Source organism: Balaenoptera borealis, assembly GCF_965194805.1.
Source record: "Balaenoptera borealis genome assembly, chromosome: 10".
Classification (NCBI taxonomy): Eukaryota; Metazoa; Chordata; class Mammalia; order Artiodactyla; family Balaenopteridae; genus Balaenoptera; species Balaenoptera borealis.
The window spans coordinates 55,969,744-55,989,717 of NC_138874.1; the positions used below are offsets into that span (position 1 = coordinate 55,969,744).

General features: G+C 53.7%; 1 protein-coding gene across 6 annotated transcripts in view; it reads left to right on the forward strand.

Moving 5' to 3' along the window:
- PALD1 (phosphatase domain containing paladin 1) overlaps nt 1-19,974 on the forward strand; it is a gene marked incomplete at its 3' end in the record, with an annotated part of 91,361 nt that overhangs the window by 27,806 nt on the left and 43,581 nt on the right. For all 6 annotated transcript variants that reach the window (XM_082407219.1, XM_082407223.1, XM_082407221.1 and 3 more), the window contains 8 exons: nt 11,274-11,487; nt 14,458-14,560; nt 15,870-16,049; nt 17,166-17,330; nt 18,166-18,326; nt 18,524-18,599; nt 19,219-19,370; nt 19,727-19,826. In XM_082407219.1, the coding sequence (XP_082263345.1) occupies nt 11,303-11,487; nt 14,458-14,560; nt 15,870-16,049; nt 17,166-17,330; nt 18,166-18,326; nt 18,524-18,599; nt 19,219-19,370; nt 19,727-19,826 (1,122 nt within the window). In that variant the 5' untranslated portion in view covers nt 11,274-11,302. The remainder of the gene's footprint in view (nt 1-11,273; nt 11,488-14,457; nt 14,561-15,869; nt 16,050-17,165; nt 17,331-18,165; nt 18,327-18,523; nt 18,600-19,218; nt 19,371-19,726; nt 19,827-19,974) is intronic.

Consider the following 19,974-nt stretch of genomic DNA (forward strand, 5'->3'; position numbering starts at 1 on the left):
GCCTGTCAGGTGAGCCGAGAGGGAAGCTTGTTGCCCCTTCACTGAGGGCGGGGCCTGCAGCTTCTCTCAGCCCAGGGGCCCATCTGCAGGGTGATCCCCCGGCTCCGCTGCTGCCCCACACCGGCCCCCACTCTCCACAGCTCCTCGGCTGGCGCCCGGTCACTCTGCCCACCTTCGCCCCACCTCCAGAGGCTCCCCCCGGTTTGCAGGCTGAAGCCCGGAACACAGGGCCCACCTCACGGAGGCAGCCCACCTGATGGACACATGGCACTATTTCCAAACATTCATCCACCTTCTGTTTTTAATTTTTAACCTTTTTTTTTTTGGTTTAGAAAATCTAAAAACACTTCAGAAACATATAATTTAGCTGGTGAAGGTCTCCTGCAATCTCAGACCCCAGACAGCTTTATTTTTTAAAACTTGATCTTGTCCTAATTTTAAAAAGAAGGAGGCTAAGGGGCAGCGGTTGCGAAGGGATTGGTCTGGGTGACCACCAGAGACATGAGGTGAGGGGCTACGACGCAGCAGAAACCAGAACTCTGCTTCTACTAAGCCACGTAGCCTGGGGAAATTCACGTCATTGACCCTGCTTAGCTGTTTCCTCTCTGCAAAGTGGGAGCCGTAAACCCTGTCTCGCCTCCCTTGAAGGTGGTTGTCAGCAGCAAAGACAGAGAAACCACAAAGACACAAAAAGCGCCACCAGGCTGCAGGAATGGAATGATTATCATGGGAACATGGATGACCACAGGCAGAGGGTGGCAAAGGCACTGAGCCGAGGGAGCACAGGGGGACTTGGGGGTGGGTGAGGTGGGGGATGCACTGGGTGAGGAGCTGTGACCTTTGTCCAACTTTGAAACTATTACACATAACCGCACTTAAAAACATTCCTAAAGTAATTGTGTTCACTGTAGGAAATTTAGAAGTGATGGATAAGCAAAAAAGAAAACAAATACCGTACTCAGTCCCCCAGCTCAGGAATGAGTACCATAATGTTTAAACATCTTCCCCCTTTTGTACCTGCTTGTTGTTGGGTGCCATCCTTGGTCCCATCAACAAGGAGCCGGGCAGGGTGGGAAGGTGAAGTGATGGAGCTGATTTGTTCCATTAACAATTGTGTGTCTGGCTCCCTCAGTGGGACAGAGCCAGGAAGGACACAGGATGGCCCCTGCTGGGAACAGCGTGCAGTGGAAGGGAATGGAATGTCCCATTTTGTGATGCTCACAATGGGCTGTGGGAGTTGAGGGATGGGGGTGGGTGTGTAGTCAGTCTGGGAGAGCTTCCTGGAGGAGCTGGGCTTTAACTTCCAAGGGTGGGTAGAATGTGGGGGAGGAGGGCAGTCCAGGTGAGAAAGTGCGGGGTGGGAGCATCTTCCCCCGCACCCTCTTTTGTGCACTGAGACCTGCTCCTTGATGCCGGGTCTCGCTCTTCTGTGAGTCCTGAGAGCTGCAGGTGCCCCCAGGTTGTCATCTATTCATCTCAGAAACATTTCCTGAGCATCTACTGGGACCCGGGCACTGTTCTGGTGCTGGGGCCATGGTGTGGACAAATTAGGCACCGTCCTGCTCTTGGGAAGTCAGGGAGGCTGCTGCTACAGACATAATCCCGTTAATGAGGCGATTGAAAAATAAAAGGAGGTCATAAGCTGGAGAAGAATTGAGGGGTGTGTGTGGACAGACAGCATCGCCAGGACCTCAGAGAGGCTTCTGAGGAAGGACGTCTGAGCCAAGACTAGGGGAGGGGGCAGGCACATGAGCAGGCTGCGTGGTGCTCCAGGTGGAGGGGTGGTGGGTAAGAAGCTTTCGTGAGTAGGAGAGGGTCTGGGGTGTTGGAAGGAGGAGGAGGACGTGGCCAGTGGCTGGGGCATCATAGCAAAGGGAGGGGTGGGGGCCTGTCCGCGGGGCTGAGGGGTTTGCATGTTACAGTGTGATGGAAGGAAATGACATGACCTCCGCCCGAGCGCCCTCTGCCTGTGATCGTCCGTGTTCCCGTGGTAATCCTTCCATTCCTACAGTCTGCTGGGGCTTTTTGTGTCTTTGTGGTTTTTCTGTCTCTGCAACTGACAGCAGCCCTTGAGGGAGGCGAGACAGGGTTTATGGCTCCCACTTTGCAGAAGAGGAAACAGCTAAGCAGGGCTAACGATGTGATTTAGGACTTTAGAGATCCTTCTGGCTGCTGCATGGAGGATGGATTGCAGGGGTCATCCATCCTTCCGGAGGGAAGGAGAGAGACTCCTGGAGGCTGCTGTAGTCACTCTAGGCAGGGGCCAGTGACCAGTGGTGGCAGAGCAGTTTGGACCGACTAGGGGTGCGAACCCGTTCATCTGTGGGTGGGCTTTCAGAGCAGGCAGAGGACTTGCACAAGGCCCCAGAGCAGAGCTAGGCTCTCTTGGTTCTTGATTAAGACCAGAAGCAGACAGAACTCTCCCTAGGTGGTTCACCGGGCAGAGTGAAACGGGGAGACTTGTAATTCTGTGTTACTACAGTAGGGCAGCTGCTGCGGCCCAGCCCCACTCTGCCCTGTTGTTTGCCCGGGATGAGAGCCAGGGGATTGCAGAGCCCACTTATTCCCTCAGACCATTCCTTTTATAGGCAATGTCTGGGCACGGCCCTGGCCCTGGCCTGGGAGGTTTAGATCTGGTACCAGTCCGTGGTTGCAGGGAGGGGATGTGGAGAAGGTGGGGAGAGAGTGCAGGCAGAGTGGGGCCTGGGGGGATATGAAGGGCTTCTGGTGAGTCGCGCCCTCGCTGTGTTTGGGCTGGGTAGGTGTTGCCTTAAACACACATTCACTTACTTCATTCCTGTACGATCCAATTAGGGAGGTAGAGTTATGGTCCCCAGTTTATAGTTGGGGAAACTGAGACTCAGAGAAGTTAAGCATGTGCCACACGACTAATACGTGGTAGAGATGAGAAGATCGGAATCAGCCAGATTTCGGCCCCAGAGTCCATGCTTCACATAGAGTCGAAATCACTGGATCCCCCAACTAGGTGTGAGGGTGTTGGGGAGTTCTCACTTTCTATCTGTTAAATGGAAATGTTGCCACTGCCTTCCCGGGGTTTCCTCATGCCTCAAACAGAGGGTTTTAAGTTCTTGCCTGCAGCAGGCATTTGGCTCAACTCTGAGGACCCTGAGCTGCCGAGAGGGGCCCTCAAGGACCACGGAGAACTTGAGACTTAGCAGCACTGTCCAACAGGAGTACAGGTTTCCCCGCTACCCGAAGGTAGAGCACTCCTGTGGGAGCTTCGTTAGCTGAAGTGGCATCCAGCGGAGAAACAATTACCTTAGGACAAATGCACTTGCTAACAATGCACAAGATAAGTTGGATAAAGCACAGATGCGCACCGACGCAGTTCAAACCTCTGGGCTTGCTGCTGAGATGTTGAGAGTGGTTCCTGGGAAGGAGCTTGGCGAGGGGTGCGCGGCCCCTGTAATGGCTCCTGCAAGACAAACGCTCAACACTATTTTTGTTTTCCACTTTTTTTTGTGGTAAAAGCAAAATCCTCTTCAGATTTCTCTTGGTTAGCGGAAACAGTTACTAATATAGGTCTTCCGTAAAAGCAAAGTGGCATAAAGCAAACTTGCAAAAAATGGGAGATACCTGTATAAAGTGAGCCACGTGTTTTTTTTAATTGAAGTATAGTTGGTTTGCAATGTTGTGTTAGTTTCACCACGTGTCACTTTAACTGGCCACATAAAAAAGTAAAAAGAAATAGGTGAACTTAATTTTAGTAACATGTATTATTTAATCCCAGTATATCAAAATATTATCATTTTGACATATAATCAACATAATAAATTGTTAATGAGATATTTCAGTTTTTTTTGTACCACGTCTTCGAATCCAGTGTGTATTTTACACTTGCAGCACATCCCAGTGTGGACCAGCCACATCGCAAGGGCTCAGCAGCCAGTGCGGTGGTGGTTACTGTATTGCACAGCCCAGCTCCAGAGTCTGATTGATCCCTGCCCCCACCTCTGCAGTGCATGATAACAGCTGATTTTTATGGAGGACTCACTGATCAGGCCCCGTTCTGAGGACTTTCATAGTTACACAGTGGACCCTTGAACAACACAGGTTTGAACTGCACGGGTCCACTTATACGTGAGTTTTTTTCAATAGATAGCTACTGCACGATCTGTGGTTGGTTGGATCCAGGTACACGGAACTGCGGGTACAGATCTTAGACTGCCCGGAGGGTCAACACCCCTAACCCCCGTGTTGTTCAAGGGTCAACTGTATTGTTGAACCTTCATAGCAACCCCTCAGGGGAGGTACTGCTGTTGTCCCCATTTCATTGATGTGGCAACTGAGGTCCAGAGAGGTAGCTTGGCTGAGGTTGAACAGTGGGTGAGTTGCGGAGCTAAGGAGGAAGGTGTGATGAGGGGGGCAAGCTCCTCTTGTTTTTAACAGATTTATTTAGGCAAACTTCATACGACAAAATTCACCCATTTTAAGTGTGCACTTCACCACTGGCAAATGTATGTAGTTGTGTATAATCACCACATTCAATACATAGAGCAATTCTGTCCCCTAAAGGTGCCCTCGAGCCCCTGTGCGGTCGACTCCCCTGTCCCTGACAGCCATCGATCTGCTTTCTGCCCCTGTAGTTTTGCCTTTTCTCGGATGTCATGTAAATGGAGCCAAATAGTTTGAAGTGTCCGGGGCCTGCTTGTTTCTCTTAGTACGATGTTTCTGAGGTTCATTCCATGTCATGTGTATATCAGTAACTTGTTCCTTTTTTATTGCTGAGTAGTATTTCATTGTATAAATGTGCACGTTTTTCACATTTTCTTCATCTGTTCACCAGTTGATGGACATGTGAGTTGATTTCAGTTGGGGGCTACAATGAATAATGCTGCTGTGTACAAGCCTTTTTCTGGACATGGTTTCATTTCTCTTGGGTAGTTAGTTACCTGAGAGTAGAATTGCTGAGTCATATGGTAATTGTATGTTTAAATTTGTAAGAAACTACAAAGCTGTCTTCCAAAGTGGCTGTGCGATGTTACACTTAAGCACCGTGTCTCCAGTTCCTCCACAACCTTACCAACACTTGATGTTGTTGGCCTTTTAAAATTTGTCATTCTATGAGACTTTCCTGGCGTCTAGTGATTAAGACTCCATGCTTCTACTTCAGGGGGTACGGGTTCAATCCCTGGTCAGGGAACTAAGATCCCACATGCCGCGCGGTGCAGCCAAAAAGAGAAAAGAAAAATTGTCCTTCTAGTGCATTTTGCTGATGACATAAGATGCTGAACATCTTTTATATGCTTATTTGGCATCCGTATGTACCTTTAAATCTTTTGCCATTGTAAATTGGATTTTTGGTTAACTTAATATTGAGTTGCAAGAGTTGGCACCTCTTTTTTTGGTCGGGATTAAATGAGATAATATACGTCAAATGCTTTGCAATCAGAGGTCCACCCACTGGCCCTCCTGGCATCCCTCTGGGTCAACACTCAGGGTCACTGGCTATCTTAGGCACCCTGTTTAGACCCTCCCCTTCCTGCTCACCCAAGGTAGGCATAGGAATCACATGCTTGACCAACACCCCCTGATTTGGCCAGCGGTAAAACGTCTGCTCAAATCGATCTTCCTGCGCTCACTGCAAAAGCTTCCCCTTGCCTCAGGCCAGAGTCAGCATGGCCCAACCAGGGGGCCTGGAGTTGGGAGGCAGGAGCCCTGCGTCCCAGTTTTGTCCTTATGACCTCTTCCCTTATGACTTGGAGCGCATCACTTTCCCTCTCTGGACCTCAGTTTCCTCATCTGTAGAAAGAGAAGGTTGGACTAGGTAACCTCCAGGGGTGTAGCCAGCTCTGAATCTCTGCTTTTGGGGACCTTGGTGACGGCCATTTGTGGAAGTTCCTGTGATCACAGCATTCCCTAAGGCAGGACTTGGGATTTTGCAAGAGGGTCTGGCGGGCAGGAATGGCAGGAGAAAGGGACGGGGCAGGGTGGTGGCTGGGTCAGGAGCAGATGTCCAGCTTTCTGCTTCAGTTGCAAGAGCCAGACTCTGCTTTGGAAAAGCCACCATTCATCTTTTCCAAGCCCGTAGGGTTTGACAAGCTGGAGGTCATGGCTGCTGTTCCGTGACCAGGACAGAAGACATGGGAGAGGGGGGACTGTGAGCTTTGGATGAGAGATGGGGAAATTGAGACCAGAATGGTGACGATCCACTTCTACTAAGAATCATATGAAAAGAAATGGACTTGGGCTCCTGCGATGTTTAGGTCCGGGGCCTTAGGAATCAGCTGTTGAACCTCTTGTCTGTCATCCCCACTCTAGGACCCAGAATGGTTGTCTGCAGCATCCCCTTGGCTTGAATACAGCCATTGACGAGAGGCTCACTGCTCCGGCAAGCTGGGCGTTTATGCTATAGCATCAGGCAGTTAGTTGATGACTTGGAGCTAATATTCCAGCTCCTGAAGTTTGATTCTTCTTGGAGAAATGAGGTCACCTCTCTGTGAAAGATTCCATAGGGTGGTTTCTTTTCTCTCGGGACTTGTCAGTTGCTGTTAGACTGAGGAACAAGTCCTGAGAGCAGGTGAGGGGATTAAGAAGAGACGGGGTCAGGATGGTGGTGTACAAGCACACACACCTTTATTTCCCATCAAAACTCTTTTTATAGATTGCAGTAGGCAATGCATGTTTTTGTTAAAATCACAAGACAGAGTCATCAGACAGTATTTCCTTAACGTTGAAGTTATAGTACAAAACATACTGCGAACCAGAATATAAACATGCGTGAGAACAGACTGTGATTACCAAAATATGCCAAGGACAAACTATAGTTAGAGAAACCGCAAGCAACCTCATGGGCCAAGACTCATATGTTCTCTAATAACTCTTTCGGGTCCTGTCAAGAATTAAGCAGGACTTTGCCATGCTTTAAGCTGCAAGGACTGTGTCAGCGTGCAGCTGGTTCCCGACAGGGACTGACTGCTGTGTGATTGCCCAGAGGCAGGAGGGTGGCACGTCCATGTGTAGAACTTTCTCAAATGCTGTTGTAACTGCAGCCCAGATGATTCTGTGGCTTCTTAGCTGGTCACTGAGGACTTTTGTGGGTGAAATGGAGTCTGGAGTCCTCGCTCCCTGCATGGGAGACTGTGCGTCTCTCTTCCCCTCTAGGAGGTCGTGTCTGGGTGCCCTGGCAGAGAGTGGAGTGGATGGGGGTCCCTAAGGTCCCTGAGTGGCGGTCAAGCAGATCCAAGAGGGAGAGGAGAGTGTGTGGGGTGTTCTTGCTGTCAGGGTCAGCTGTGAAGAGGCAGGGAGGCAAGCTTATGCTGCCACTTAGCAAAGGCCAGCTGTCCTCACCTGAAATGGACACAGTGAGGCCTGAACCTTATAGGGTTGTGTGTAGTGGGCACCATATGTTGTAAAGCACCCAGCATGGTGCCTGGCACTTAGTAGGTGCTTTGAAATGTTAACAAACAGAAGCAAAGGAGAAACGTGGAAGGGGGCCTGTATTTGGTGGGGCATGGTCTTCCCTTAAAGCAGTGGTTCCCTTTTTTACTTGCCAAGAGCCCCTGTAGCAGAATGGCAGAAGCTCACAGATCCCTTCTCGGAATGATGTTTTTAAATGCACAAATTAAATATTTGGGATTACAGAGGGAGTAAATTTTATTGAGAGTGCTATCAAAATACTAAAAAACAAACTTGTGATGTAGTAATACGTGTCCTTAGATATTCTTGCGTTAACACGATAATCCATTAAGTGAGTTAAGGTTAAATTTTATTTTTTTAAAGACACACCAGCGTCAAGGCTACTGTTGCTTGGCTTTGATGGGGACATTCATCTGGCGTGTGCCTTTGAGGGCATGTGGCCAGCATGGTGGACATGCAGGCATTTGCGATTGGTTCGATGGTCCCAAGTGTGGAGAACCCCATTTTGCAAACGGCATGGCAGCTTCTTTACAGCTGGCTTCGTAAGGTGAGGCTAGGCTTCTCGCTCGGATCGTCACATTCTCCACGCTTGTTGAGTGAAAGGCGGTTGTGTGAATCTGGATCCCGCTCTGGGGGATCAAGACCACCAGGCGCAGAGTTGCCCAGAGTTGGCCGGTCCTGTCACCCGAGATCTGGGGGGCAGGGGACCCAGGTCTGATAATTACAGTGGTGTGAAGGGAGTGATGAGTGCAAGCCACGTTTCCAGATACCTGCATGGCTGCTGTGTGATGTGAAAACGTCTCTGAGCTCAGTGGTGTCTGTGTCTTGGGCTTTGCGACACAGCAGGAGTGGCCTTCACTTGTGGTTAAGGAAATGTTAGCTTTTAGTTAGAAGTTAGGAAAATAAGGCCTAATTGTTTGCAAAACCATCCAGGCTCATAGACCGCCCCCCCCCCACCCCCCATCTTACTATCTAGTCTTATCCTAGTCTACCCCGATTCTCCCCCCAGCAGAGGTTTGAGCACTAGGGACCCCACCTACATGTCTGCCCTTGCTGACCCCTGGCCCTGGCAGTGGACAGCAGTGGTATCACCACTAGGACTGCCAGTCTTAGGAGCCAGATCCATTTGGAAGGGGCCTTCAGACTGTCCCATCCTTCACTGTCGTTTTATGGCTGGGGCCGCCGAGGTCCAGAGGGGAGAAGTAAGTTGCCCAAGGCCCCACAGCATGTGGCCAGCAGGATGAAGGGTCCTTTGCTGGCGAGGCTCACTCTAGGTGGGCTGGAGAGGCTTCAGGGGGAGAGTTGCAGAGTGAGAAGCCTGGGAATCCCAGGGTTCCGCCTCCTCTAGACATTTTGGAGACAGGTCAGCTTTCAGACGATACGGTCTTTCCCCCACGCCTGCAGCTGTGCACATCTGTATTGTCTCCGGGCTGTCCTTATAGGGACCGGCTGGGGCCTGTCACCGCCTGTGGAGCCCTTGAGAGACGAAGAAGGCAGGAGCTGGAGCTTTGGGGGAGGCGAGGGGCAGGCGAGATGGAGGTGCCAGGCCTGGCCCAGCCCCGTGGGAGCAGGGCCCAGCCTTGGCCTGGCAGCTGTAGCCAGCTGTTGCCTCCTGCAGGCCCTTCCCATGTCCTGTCCGTCACTCCCTCCTTTGGGACAGCCTCCCGAGTCCTGTTCTGGGAGGAGGCTGTCCCCACCCATGCCTCCTTGGCCCAGGCTGCTGAGAGGGGTCTGGGGAAAGTTGGTGAGCCGTGTTGGGGGCCTGCTGTGGCAGGCGAAGCGGAGAGAAGGTTCTGGCTCTGCTGACGGTCAGCTGGGGGTCCACTGTGCAGCCCCTCACCCGCTCTGAGCGCCTGTGTTTCTGTTTGGAAACAGAGGCTCATTCCTTCCACCTTCTACCGAGAAAAACAAGAAGAGAGAGAGATTGGACCGGGTGTGGAGAGTCGTGATGAGGCTCTTACAGAAACACTAGGTTAGCGTGTTAGCAGCGCTGTCACCCAGCTGCTGGGAGTTGTCAGGGGTGACGAGGCTGGGCCGGAGAGAGGTGGGGAGCCCTCTCCAGACTGGAGAGCGAGAGGGGGGTGGTTTGGCGTGCTGGGAGGGATGGAATGAGCGGTCGTTCTGTCTAGGTGGCTCTGGGGAGGCGGAGCCTGAGGGCACAGCCGGGGGAGGCCCTGGGAGCGCCCGCCTTGGGACCAGGAACTCTGACTCAGGATCTGGGAGGGGAGAGGGCGCAGTGAGCTCAGCCTTCAGACTGACATGCTGACCCCTGACCCCACCATCCACTGCCTGAGGTGCCGCTGCTGCTTATGAGAGGGCGTGGGCGGAGCGTGGATGGTGGGGGACAGGTAGCCCCCGCTGCCTGAGGGGGAACAGCTCATGCCAGGCTGAGGGCAGCTTGGGGAGCAGAGGGGAGTCGTCAGGTTCTAAAGACTGCTTATCACCTCAGAGGGGAAGTATCTCAGGGTGCAGGTCGGGGGTGGGGGCTGGCCAGGCAGGTCGCTCCCTCCCCCTCCTGATCCTGGTCCGTTAGTGCCACATGGGGCCAGCTGCTGCTGGGCTCTCAGAAAGTTCTTTGAGCCTCTGTCTCCCACGTCTGTCGCCCCCTCTCTTGGGTCTGTGTGGAATTCCCAGCCCCTTCCCTTCCCTTCCCAGCGGCCCTGGTTCTTGGACGCCTGAGCCAGTCCTCCCCACACCCTCTACCAGCTCTTAGCAGCTCTCCTGGCCTGCTTCCCCAGCCATTCTTCTTATTTGTTTTAAATAGATTTTATTACCCAGTGTTCAGAGGAGAAAAATCAGAAAATGCAGATAAGGCAAAAGGAGAAAATAAAAATTGTCTATAGTCTCATCACCAGGTGATGACTCGGGTTAGCATCTTGATGTGCCTTCCCCCAGATTTTTCTCCTGATACATGTTCATGCATTAAAATGAGATTATAGCCTGTACTTGCTTTGCAGCCTGCTGCTTCCATTCCTGTTTCCTAGATATCTTTCCACATCAGTCAATAAGATATTTTTAAGGCTGTTTAACATTCCACCTTAGAGATACCCCATAATTTATTCAGCAAATCCCGTTGCAGGCTCTTTCCGGTGTTTTGCTACTATAAGTAACATTGCGATCAACAAAACACCCTTGTAGCCCGCTTGTTACGCGCGTCCTTAACTATCAGTATTTCCCTAGGAGAGAGCCCTGTGAGAGGAATTGGGAATCCACGAGGATGCCTGGCATGCCGGATGTTGGGCAAAAGCTTTGGCTGTTGAGATGTTGATGGTGTTGAGGTTATTGATGTAGAGTCCAGGGGCCTGGTGCTTTTGTTGAACCCTTGATCTGCTGAGAACTCACCCAATCTGGACTTCCCTGGCCTCATTTTGTGACATTCACGGCTAGAATATCCTGCTGCGTCCTGTTCCCATCCAAATCCTTCAAATCTGCCTCCAGACTTCCCTCTGCCTCTGCCTCTGGTTCTCCCTCTGGTGATGGCCTCCTCCTTCCCCCAGTCTAGAGGGCGTGGCCTTCACGTGGCCTGACCCAATTACTTGGAGCCCTAGGTCCTGCCCTGATGGGGATGGTTAACCCCTTCCTGTCTTATCTTCACTAGGGGAGTGTAAGCTGTAAGGGGTCAGGGGGCTACATCTTCTTGACTCTCCATGTCCATAACTTCCCCCAAGGCGGCAGCAGGGGGCCAGGCACACAGTAGGTGCTCCACGAACATGTGCTTTGCTGGGCACCGGCGTGGAGGCAGCAAACCCACCCTCTGTCTCCAGCTGCAGGGTGAGCTGGCCTTCTCATGGGCCTCAGACTGTGTATCTGTTCACAGGGTAGGGATGGTGGGTGGGCTGGGTCCCTTCCTGCTGTGGCTTTTCCCATGCCCTCCTTGACCTCTTGCCCCACAGGTCTTGGGTCCTGAGGCCGCCGGCAGACTATGGGTACAACGGCCAGCACAGCCCAGCAGACGGTCTCAGCCAGCGCCCCCTTTGAGGGCCTCCAGAACGGCGGCACGATGGACGGTCGGCACTCACTCAGTGTCCACTCCTTCCAGACCACGGGCTTGCACAACAGTAAGGCCAAGTCCATCATCCCCAACAAGGTGGCCCCCGTCGTGATCACGTGAGTGGCAGGACGAGTGTGACCGTGTCCCCTGAAGACATGGCTGGGGGGAACTGCCTGGAGGGGTGGTGGCATACAGCACTTAACGTCTCCAAACTGCTTTCATAGATGAAGATACTGAGGCCCAGAGAGGTTAAGCACTTTGTCTGGAGTCACACAGGAAGTGGGTGGCAGAGCCGGTGTCTGTCGCGGGTCTCTTAGCCCAGATTACTTACCATGTCACAGTGCCAGGGAGTGTGGAGAGGGAAGAGTGGCTGGGGGAGGGGGTACACCCTTTTGAGAGTAATTTTTGGCTGACGTTTTCAAAGGAAGTTTAATTCTTAGATGCATAAAATGTAGATTCCCACCCCCCCCACAACCTGTAATTATGGTTCGAAACTGAGGTTAACACCGGGCCATTAAAGGGCCTTGGGCTGAAAAAGCTGGCAGCTGTTGGTCAACTCTCCTAATTAGGCCCTTCAAGGACATTCCCAGAGGGGGCTGAGGGTTTGTTCTGGCCCCATATTTTGAGAGACCTGGACACACTGCATTCGTCCTGTGGTCCCAGGGAAGGAGTGGGTGCTGGGATCCTGAGGTCAGGGAGACAGAAGGGGCATTGGATCCGTCTCCTGGTGAGTCAGGAAGCCTTGTCTTATATCATATCTGCCCACCGAGCTTCCCTGCCTCTGGACCCCTCCAGGATGGAGGAAGTGGGACATGATGAGCTAAGAATTAAATGTGTTCCACGTAGAGACGTTTGGCAGAGAGTTAGCAGATGGGGCCTTCTGTATAAAGAAACCTGAGGAGTGGGAATGATAAATCCGGCCTGCCGCCTTTGGGGCCTGACAGGAAAATTGCAGTCATAATACGTTACTGTGCTCATGATAAGGGGAGGAAAAGAGATGTTAAATAAAAGGGACTTGAGGGCTTCCCTGGTGGCTCAGTGGTTAAGAATCTGCCTGCCAATGCAGGGGACATGGGTTCGAGCCCTGGTCCGGGAAGATCCCACATGCCGCGGAGCAACTAAACCCGTGCGCCACAGCTACTGAGCCTGCGCTCTAGAGCCCGCGAGCCACAACTACTGAAGCTCATGCGCCTAGAGCCCGTGCTCCGCAACAAGAGAAGCCACCGCAATGAGAAGTCCGCGCACCACAACGAAGAGCAGACCCCGCTCACCGCAACTAGAGAAAGTCTGCGCGAAGCAACGAAGACCCAACACAGCCAGCAATAAAAAAAATAAAATAAACTTATTAAAAAAAGAAAAAAGGGACTTGATATATAGTCTTTGGACTAGCAGATGACAAAACTAGGTTCGGGTCTTGAGCGCAGTGTTGGAACCTCGTGTCCTGGGCCTGGCTCTGCCTCTGCCCTGCTCTGTGACCGTGGGCAGATACTTTTCCCTCTCGGGGCCTCAGTTTCCTTATCAGGATATGTGGGGATGACATTCAAAATATTTAAGCGTGGTGTGGCTCAGGACAGTCACCGGTCTGCTTCAAAAATCCACTGTAGTGAGACTGTGCTCCCTGGAGCCAGCCGTGACCCAGTGATCCTTGGGTTGTAGCTTGTTTGAGGTTCAAGGGACCTTAGAAGATCATCCAGTACAGGGGCTGGCAAACCATATCCTTCAGGCCCATCTCCTGTTTCGGTAAATAAGAGTTCGCTGGGACACTGCCACTCCCGCTCATTTGCATATTGTCAGCGGACGCTTAAGGCTGCAACGGCAGAGTTGAGTAGTTGCAGCTGACTGTGTGGCCCACAAAGCCTAAAGTATTTACTATCTGGTCCTTTATAGGAAAGGTTTGCTCACTCCTGATCTAATAGCTATTAGATCAGATGTGAAAACTGATCTCTAGACACAGAAACTGAGTCTCGGGAGGCAGAAGGGTTTGCTCGCCACGGGTCCCGTGTGATGGAGGCAGAGCTGGCCGAGGGAGCCCAGGTCTCTGGACTCCTGTCTAGTGCTCCCCACCCCACTCATTCCCCCACCCTGCCTTTCCTTTTGTAAAGAGGCTCAGACCCCCCAGATCACGAGCTCTGGAAGGCTGTGTCTTATTCATTGTTATAATCAGCACAGAAACTTGTTCGGTCTTGAGTGCACAGCGCTCCCCCTGGTTTAGCATCTACAGAAAGCTGTGGGTTTTGTTTGAAATGGCCCTGTGTGGAGGTAGAACTACTGCTAGTAATTGTAGTTAGATTACTAAACGATCACAGTCTTCGAGGCACTGGGCTAAGCACTTACTTCATTAGCGCATTGTCTTCTCACAGCAGCCCTTAGGAGGTTGCAGTTACTGGAAACGGAGCTATAGAGCAAGTAACTCCAAAGCCTGGAGTTACTGAGCAGTGGAGTTGGAGTCATACCCAGGCCACATGGCCCCAAAGCCTGGGTCCTGAACCACTGCACTGTGCTAGGGGGTTGTCGGTGTGGGGTTGTTCTCAGAGACAATCTGATGGAGGGACCGTCTGGGATGGTGCTTGTTAAGCCTTGTTTAAGGAGGCCTTAAACAAGACAGAAGCTTCTCTCTACACAAAAGTCCAGGAGCTACTCCAGGCTGATGTGGCTGCTCCATGATCAGTCAGGCTCCTCCTCTCTTGTTGCCCCACCATCATCAGCATCTACTTTCTGCCGTCATTTCTGGATGCTAGACAGGGAGAAGGAGGGAAGGGTAGAGGGCACACATCTTCTCTTTAAGGGGATGGCCCAGAAGTTGTACACATCACTTCTCCTTACATCCTGTTAGCCAGAACTGAATCACATGATCACACTAGCTGCAAGGGAGGCTGGGACATGTAGTCTTCAGCTGGATGGCCCAGTCACAATTCCAGGGTACTAATGCTGAGGAAGAAGGGGAGAGTGGCTATTGGGGGACAGTGGGCAGCTTCTATCATAAATGCGTGGGTGGGACGGGGTGGCCCTGCCGCAGGCCTGGTGAGGGTGGAGCGGATACTGGCCGCGGAGTTTGCCTGACTCAGTCTCCATTCTGCCCCTGGCAGGTACAACTGCAAGGAGGAGTTCCAGATCCACGATGAACTGCTCAAAGCCCATTACACGCTGGGCCGGCTCTCAGATGCCACCCCAGAGCACTACCTGGTGCAGGTGAGGTTGGGCCTGTCCCTCTCTCCCCCTTGCGGCCTCTCCCCCCCTCTTGCCCTCCTTCCTCACAGGCTCCCTCCCTAATCTCCTGCTTTCCACACTGTCCCCCTTCTCTGCTTCACTGCCTCACCCCACCCTCTGGGGTCCTGATCCCACTTCCTCTCACCCCCTGGTTTCCTGGACCCCGTTCCTCCTGCCCTGTGGAGCCCCCTGCTCTTCTGTCCCCATCTGGCCCCTGCCTGGCCTCAGCCTGCCCACACCTCTCTCCGGAGCACCAGGGAGAACAGAGAAGGGAGCCTGAAGGAACTGGGACCCCAGATGGCTCCCCCCAGGCTGGAAATCTCCATCCCATTCTCTTTTGAAGTTTCAGAACTTCTCTGGAATGTAGATAGAGATGTAGATGTAGATGTACATCTATCTATCTGTCTTTGTATCTTTTTTTTTTTTTGCCTTAAATATCCCCTGGAAAGTAAAGTCTACAAGGGCAGATGACTTCATGTGTCTTGTTCACTGCTGTAGCCCCAGGCCCTAGAACAGTGCTTGGGTATAATGTAGGTGCTCAATAAATAGTGAATGAATGAATGAATGAATGATAATCATGATGATTAAACTGTTTTTGTTGAAAGAGGGTCTGGGTAGGAGGTGGCAGTGGATGGGTAGATGGGTGAACAGGTGGATGAGATGACCTCATGATTCCTTTTTGCCCAGGAATGTGTCTTCTGGTTCCTCCTGCTTTCACCTGATCCCTGAGTAGTATTTTCCTCTTTTCTCTGTAGTCAGTGCCTCCCCAGCTGGGGAGGGGAGAAACCTGCCCATTCCCAGAGCTGCAGGCCTCTAGGAAGTGGCTAGCAGTTTTCTCCTGGTTGGTTCCTGGTGCCCCAGCTGTGACTCCCTACTCGAGCCCCTTTTCCATGAGCTTCCTCTGGGTATGAGAGGTGTTTGCTGTGTGCCCGGGGAGCTGCAGGCCCACCCTAGAGGCAGCTTTGGTCTTCTGTTTCATGTCCCTGGAGTGCCTCTCCCTGCTCTCCTTCTTCAAGGCCAGGCTCAGATGCCACTTCCTGCATGAAGCCTTTTTGGATTCCCCCTCAGGAGGAGTTGCCTTTCCTTTTCCCACACTGTACGACACTCCTCCTGGCATCACGGATAGTCACGTATTTTGTCTACTTTTTCCATGAGTCAGCAGACAACTTGAGGACCATGTCCCCCACCCCCTCTCCCTGCTCCCCATCCCCTGGGGCCTGGGACAGAGCCCTGTTTGTAGAAGACGTCCCTGAGTCATCTGAGTGACCCCCTGTGGCTCTCCCCCTGCCAGGGCCGCTACTTCCTGGTGCGGGATGTTGCAGAGAAGATGGATGTGCTGGGCACTCTGCAGAGCTGTGGGGCCCCCAACTTCCGGCAGGTGCGGGGCGGGCTCACTGTGTTCGGCATGGGGCAGCCCAGCCTCTCAGGATTCAGGCGGGTTCTTCAGAAACTCCAGAAGGACGGACACAGGGTAAGCATGGCCATTCCCCAGGCAGGGGCTAGCCCCCAAATCTGGGGAAAGGGGTTCCCGGAGGGGCAACTTCAGAGACTCTGGAGGAGCCTGGCCATATCATAAGGAGGGTGACTGGTGACCAGGACCAGGCCCTGCCAGGCCTTCAATGCCATTATGGTCACTGTGGTCAGCATAACTGGGAAATTCTGGCTAAATGTTTATTGCATTGTCCTGTGTGGACATGGGAGCCCCAAGGTCAGAAGCCCCTTATACACCCCACAGGATGATGATCACAGCTAACACTTACGTCCTCATGTCAATCCTATGAGGCAGTTATTCTCCCATTTTATAGAGGAGGAAACTGAGGCCCAGAGAGGATAAGTGACACAGCCCCTGAGTGGTGTCCCAAGACACAAACCTAGACCCCTGGACTCCACGTGCCTGCTTTACATGCCTCCTCTCTCCTGCCTGATGTGGAGGTGGGGTTTTGAGTGTCTCCAGGACAGAGGATGAGTGTCCGCTGTGATTGCAGGCTTATGGCGGGCAGCCGAGTGTGATTTGACCTGGGTTAAGATGGAGAGTCCTTAGTGAACCAGAGTGGGGAGGGGGTGTTAGCTGAGCATGGATTCCACCTTCCCAGCAAGTTCTCCAGGGCGGGGCCTGCCCACACATCTCCCTCTGTCTGTACGGTGCTCAGTGAATGAATGATTACATGGTGGTGGTGGGCGGCATTCACTTCTTCAGCTGATGTTTATCAAGCACTTGATTTACCTAGGGCTCTGCACTAGGAATTGTGGGGACATAAAAATGACAAGGACATGATTCTACCCACAAGGAACCTGTAGTCCGCAAAGGGAGAAAGATGTATTCATGATAACGTTAATCCAGAGCAGGAGTGAACACCACAAGATTCAGATGAAGAGCTGTTGGCCCTGAGAGGAGGGAGGGTCAGGAGCAGGTGGCACTGGGACCGAGCTTTGCTTCTGGGGTAGGATTCAGGTTGCAGGGGCAGAGTGGGGTGATGGGCCCGCGATGAGGGGGAGCGGCTAGCTCGGAGGCCCAGAGGTGGGGCAGTGGAGCAGGTGTCCACTCCGGGTAGTGGTGATGGGTCCTTCCTCCTTGGGTTCCCGGCAGGAGTGCGTCATCTTCTGTGTGCGGGAGGAGCCCGTGCTGTTTCTGCGTGCTGATGAGGACTTCGTGCCCTACACGCCTCGAGACAAGCAGAGTCTTCACGAGAACCTCCAGGGCCTCGGACCTGGGGTCCAGGTGGAGCGCTTGGAGCTGGCCATCCGGAAGGAGGTGAGGGCCACTGGTGTGGGTGGGAGGCCGCCCTCCTGGTAGGCCTTGGACAGCTGAGTTGAGCCCCAGCCCCCAGCTCCGCTTTGCTCTCACTGGCCCACGCTCGCTCACTTTTCTGCCCTGCTTGGGTGAATGGCTGCTGCAAGGCTGGCTCCGGGCAGCCAGGGGAAGGACTTCTCTTCTCGGCTCTATTTGCCTCTGCCCCTTTCCCACCCTGCTTTTCTCCTCCAAACTCAGCATCATTATTTAGAAAAGGGTCTGGTGGAGGGGAAAGAGCACTAGACTAAAAGCCCCAAGACAAGTTCAGCCTCCTGTGTGAGGCCTGGGCTGGGTCACTTCTCTCCATGGGCCTCTGTTTCTGAGGACCCTCTGTCCTCCTCCTTCACAGCTGGGAGGTTTGTCAGGGTCTCTGAGGCTGTTGACGCACCACAGAGGTGTGTAAATAGTGGGTGGGGGTCATGGCGTCCCCTGCCTCCCCTGGGACATCCCGGGCAGGAACGGAGGCCGCAGCTCAGACTTTCTCCCCTCGAGCTCCCAGCTGACCGAGCTTGCTCCTGTCCTTCAGCCTGGCGGTTTAGCCAACTCCTGCTGCCCACTGGGCCAAGCCCTTCCAACCTGGCCCCACTGTGGGCCATATCAACTCAGGCGTAGCTGGCTGCCCTCGGGCCAGCGGCCACCCTGGTCCCGTCAGGGCTCCCAGGGCACAGAGAGGACCTCTGGTGTGTAGTTCTTCCTGGAGGGAAAGCAGCCTGTCCGTGGCCTCTGTGTGGCCTAGGCGCTCCAGAGCTCAGCCAGGAAAGTCCGTCATTGCCCTCTGGCCCCCTACCTCCTCTAGATCCACGACTTTGCCCAGCTGAGCGAGAACAAGTACTACGTGTACCACAACACTGAAGACCTGCGGGGGGAGCCCCACGCCGTGGCCGTCAGGGGCGAGGACGATGTGCACGTGACCAAGGAGGTGTACAAGCGGCCCCTCTTCCTGCGGCCCACCTACAGGTACCGAGGACCTGCCCAGGGCCCCAGTGTGCTGGGCGTGAGTGCTCGCTGGGCCTGCTCTCCAGCTGCGGCCTCAGTCTCACCATCTGCAGGTTGGGCTGAGTTCCCCACGCCTGTGTCTCCCATGGGAATATGGGGGTGAGGGGATGTCCGGGGTGTGTGGCCTGCCTGATGGGCCTCTCCCCCTCACCCGGTAGGTACCACCGTCTGCCCCTGCCAGAGCAAGGGGCCCCCCTGGAAGCCCAGTTTGATGCCTTTGTCAGTGTCCTCCGGGTAAGTGGGGGCAAGAGGGGTGGTGGGAGCACAGAGGGTGGGCAGGTGCTTGGAGAGTGGGTCTGTGTCGAGGCCCCGTCTCCATGGAGATGCCCTGGTGGGTGTGGCTTCTGGAGGAAGGCTGAGGGCGTGAGTGTGTGGGCTGTGTGTGTCTGGTGTGGGTGTGTATTTGTACATTCTCTAATGACAGAGCCCAGTGCTGACCGTCTGGAGGACTGGACTCTGGCTGTGGCTTGGCTGCTAACTTGCTGTGTGATCCTGGACAGATCTCCTAACTTCTAGGCCTCAAGTTCCTCATTTCTATATTGGAACTAAAAATTCTTACCTTCCAGGCTTCAGCTGATATCTCCTGAGTACCGGTGTTTCTGTCCCGACCCCTTTGGGAGGTCACCTTGTTTAATTTGCCTCTCACAGCAGAGTAACTGTGGCCCTGTCCCCTGTGAGTAATTCTCACCTCCAGGGCCCTGGGAAGGAGGCAGGGCCTGTGCTCCTGGGGCAGGTGGAGCAGATCGGGCCGTGGGGCTGGGCGGCCCATGTCATGACCCCCCAACCCCAATTTGGTCCTCAGCTGAGGGCTTTCTGGTCATGCTGTTACCTGCTCTTCATGGTCCTTCCCCAGGAGACCCCCAGCCTGCTGCTGCTCCGAGATGCCCACGGGCCTCCCCCTGCTCTCCTCTTCAGCTGCCAGACGGGCGTGGGCAGGACCAACCTGGGCATGGTTCTGGGCACCCTCATCCTGCTTCACCACAGTGGGACTGCCTCGAGGCCGGAGTGAGTGGCTAGTGGGACCCAGTGCCCCAGGGGACTGCGGGGATAAGGAGAGGGGAGGGCGGGGCTGCCCCAGGTTGCCGGGGACACGTCAGAAGCCCAGAGCTACAGCTGGAAGTTGGGCAGCTGGGGTTCACTTCCCGGTTTGCCACAGACTTCACTGGCTGACCTGGAGAAAGTCACTTGACCTTTCTGGGCCCCAGTTTCCCCAGTGGAACAAATGCCTCTTGTCTCCCCAACTGATTTGGAAGGAAAACTTGGAGCATGTAGTCCGGTGCCTCTCAGCGGGAGGGTGTGGACAGCGGGGCGTCCTCCAGGCCTTTGGGAGCGCTGATTATGCTACTGCCCCTTCCTGTCAGGGCTGCCCCTACGAAGACCAAGCCACTGCCCATGGAGCAGCTCCAGGTGGTCCAGAGCTTTCTCCGCATGGTGCACCAGGGGAGGAGGATGGTGGAGGAGGTGAGCGAGGGGGCTGGGCAAGGAGCTGGGGGCGGGGCGGTGGAGGGGCACTTGCTCCCCTCACTGGGGGACCTCTTCCTCCCCTGCCCCCTCCTTCCCTTCCCGGCCAGTCATTCTCTTTCCCCCTCTCTTCTCTCCTACCTCCTGC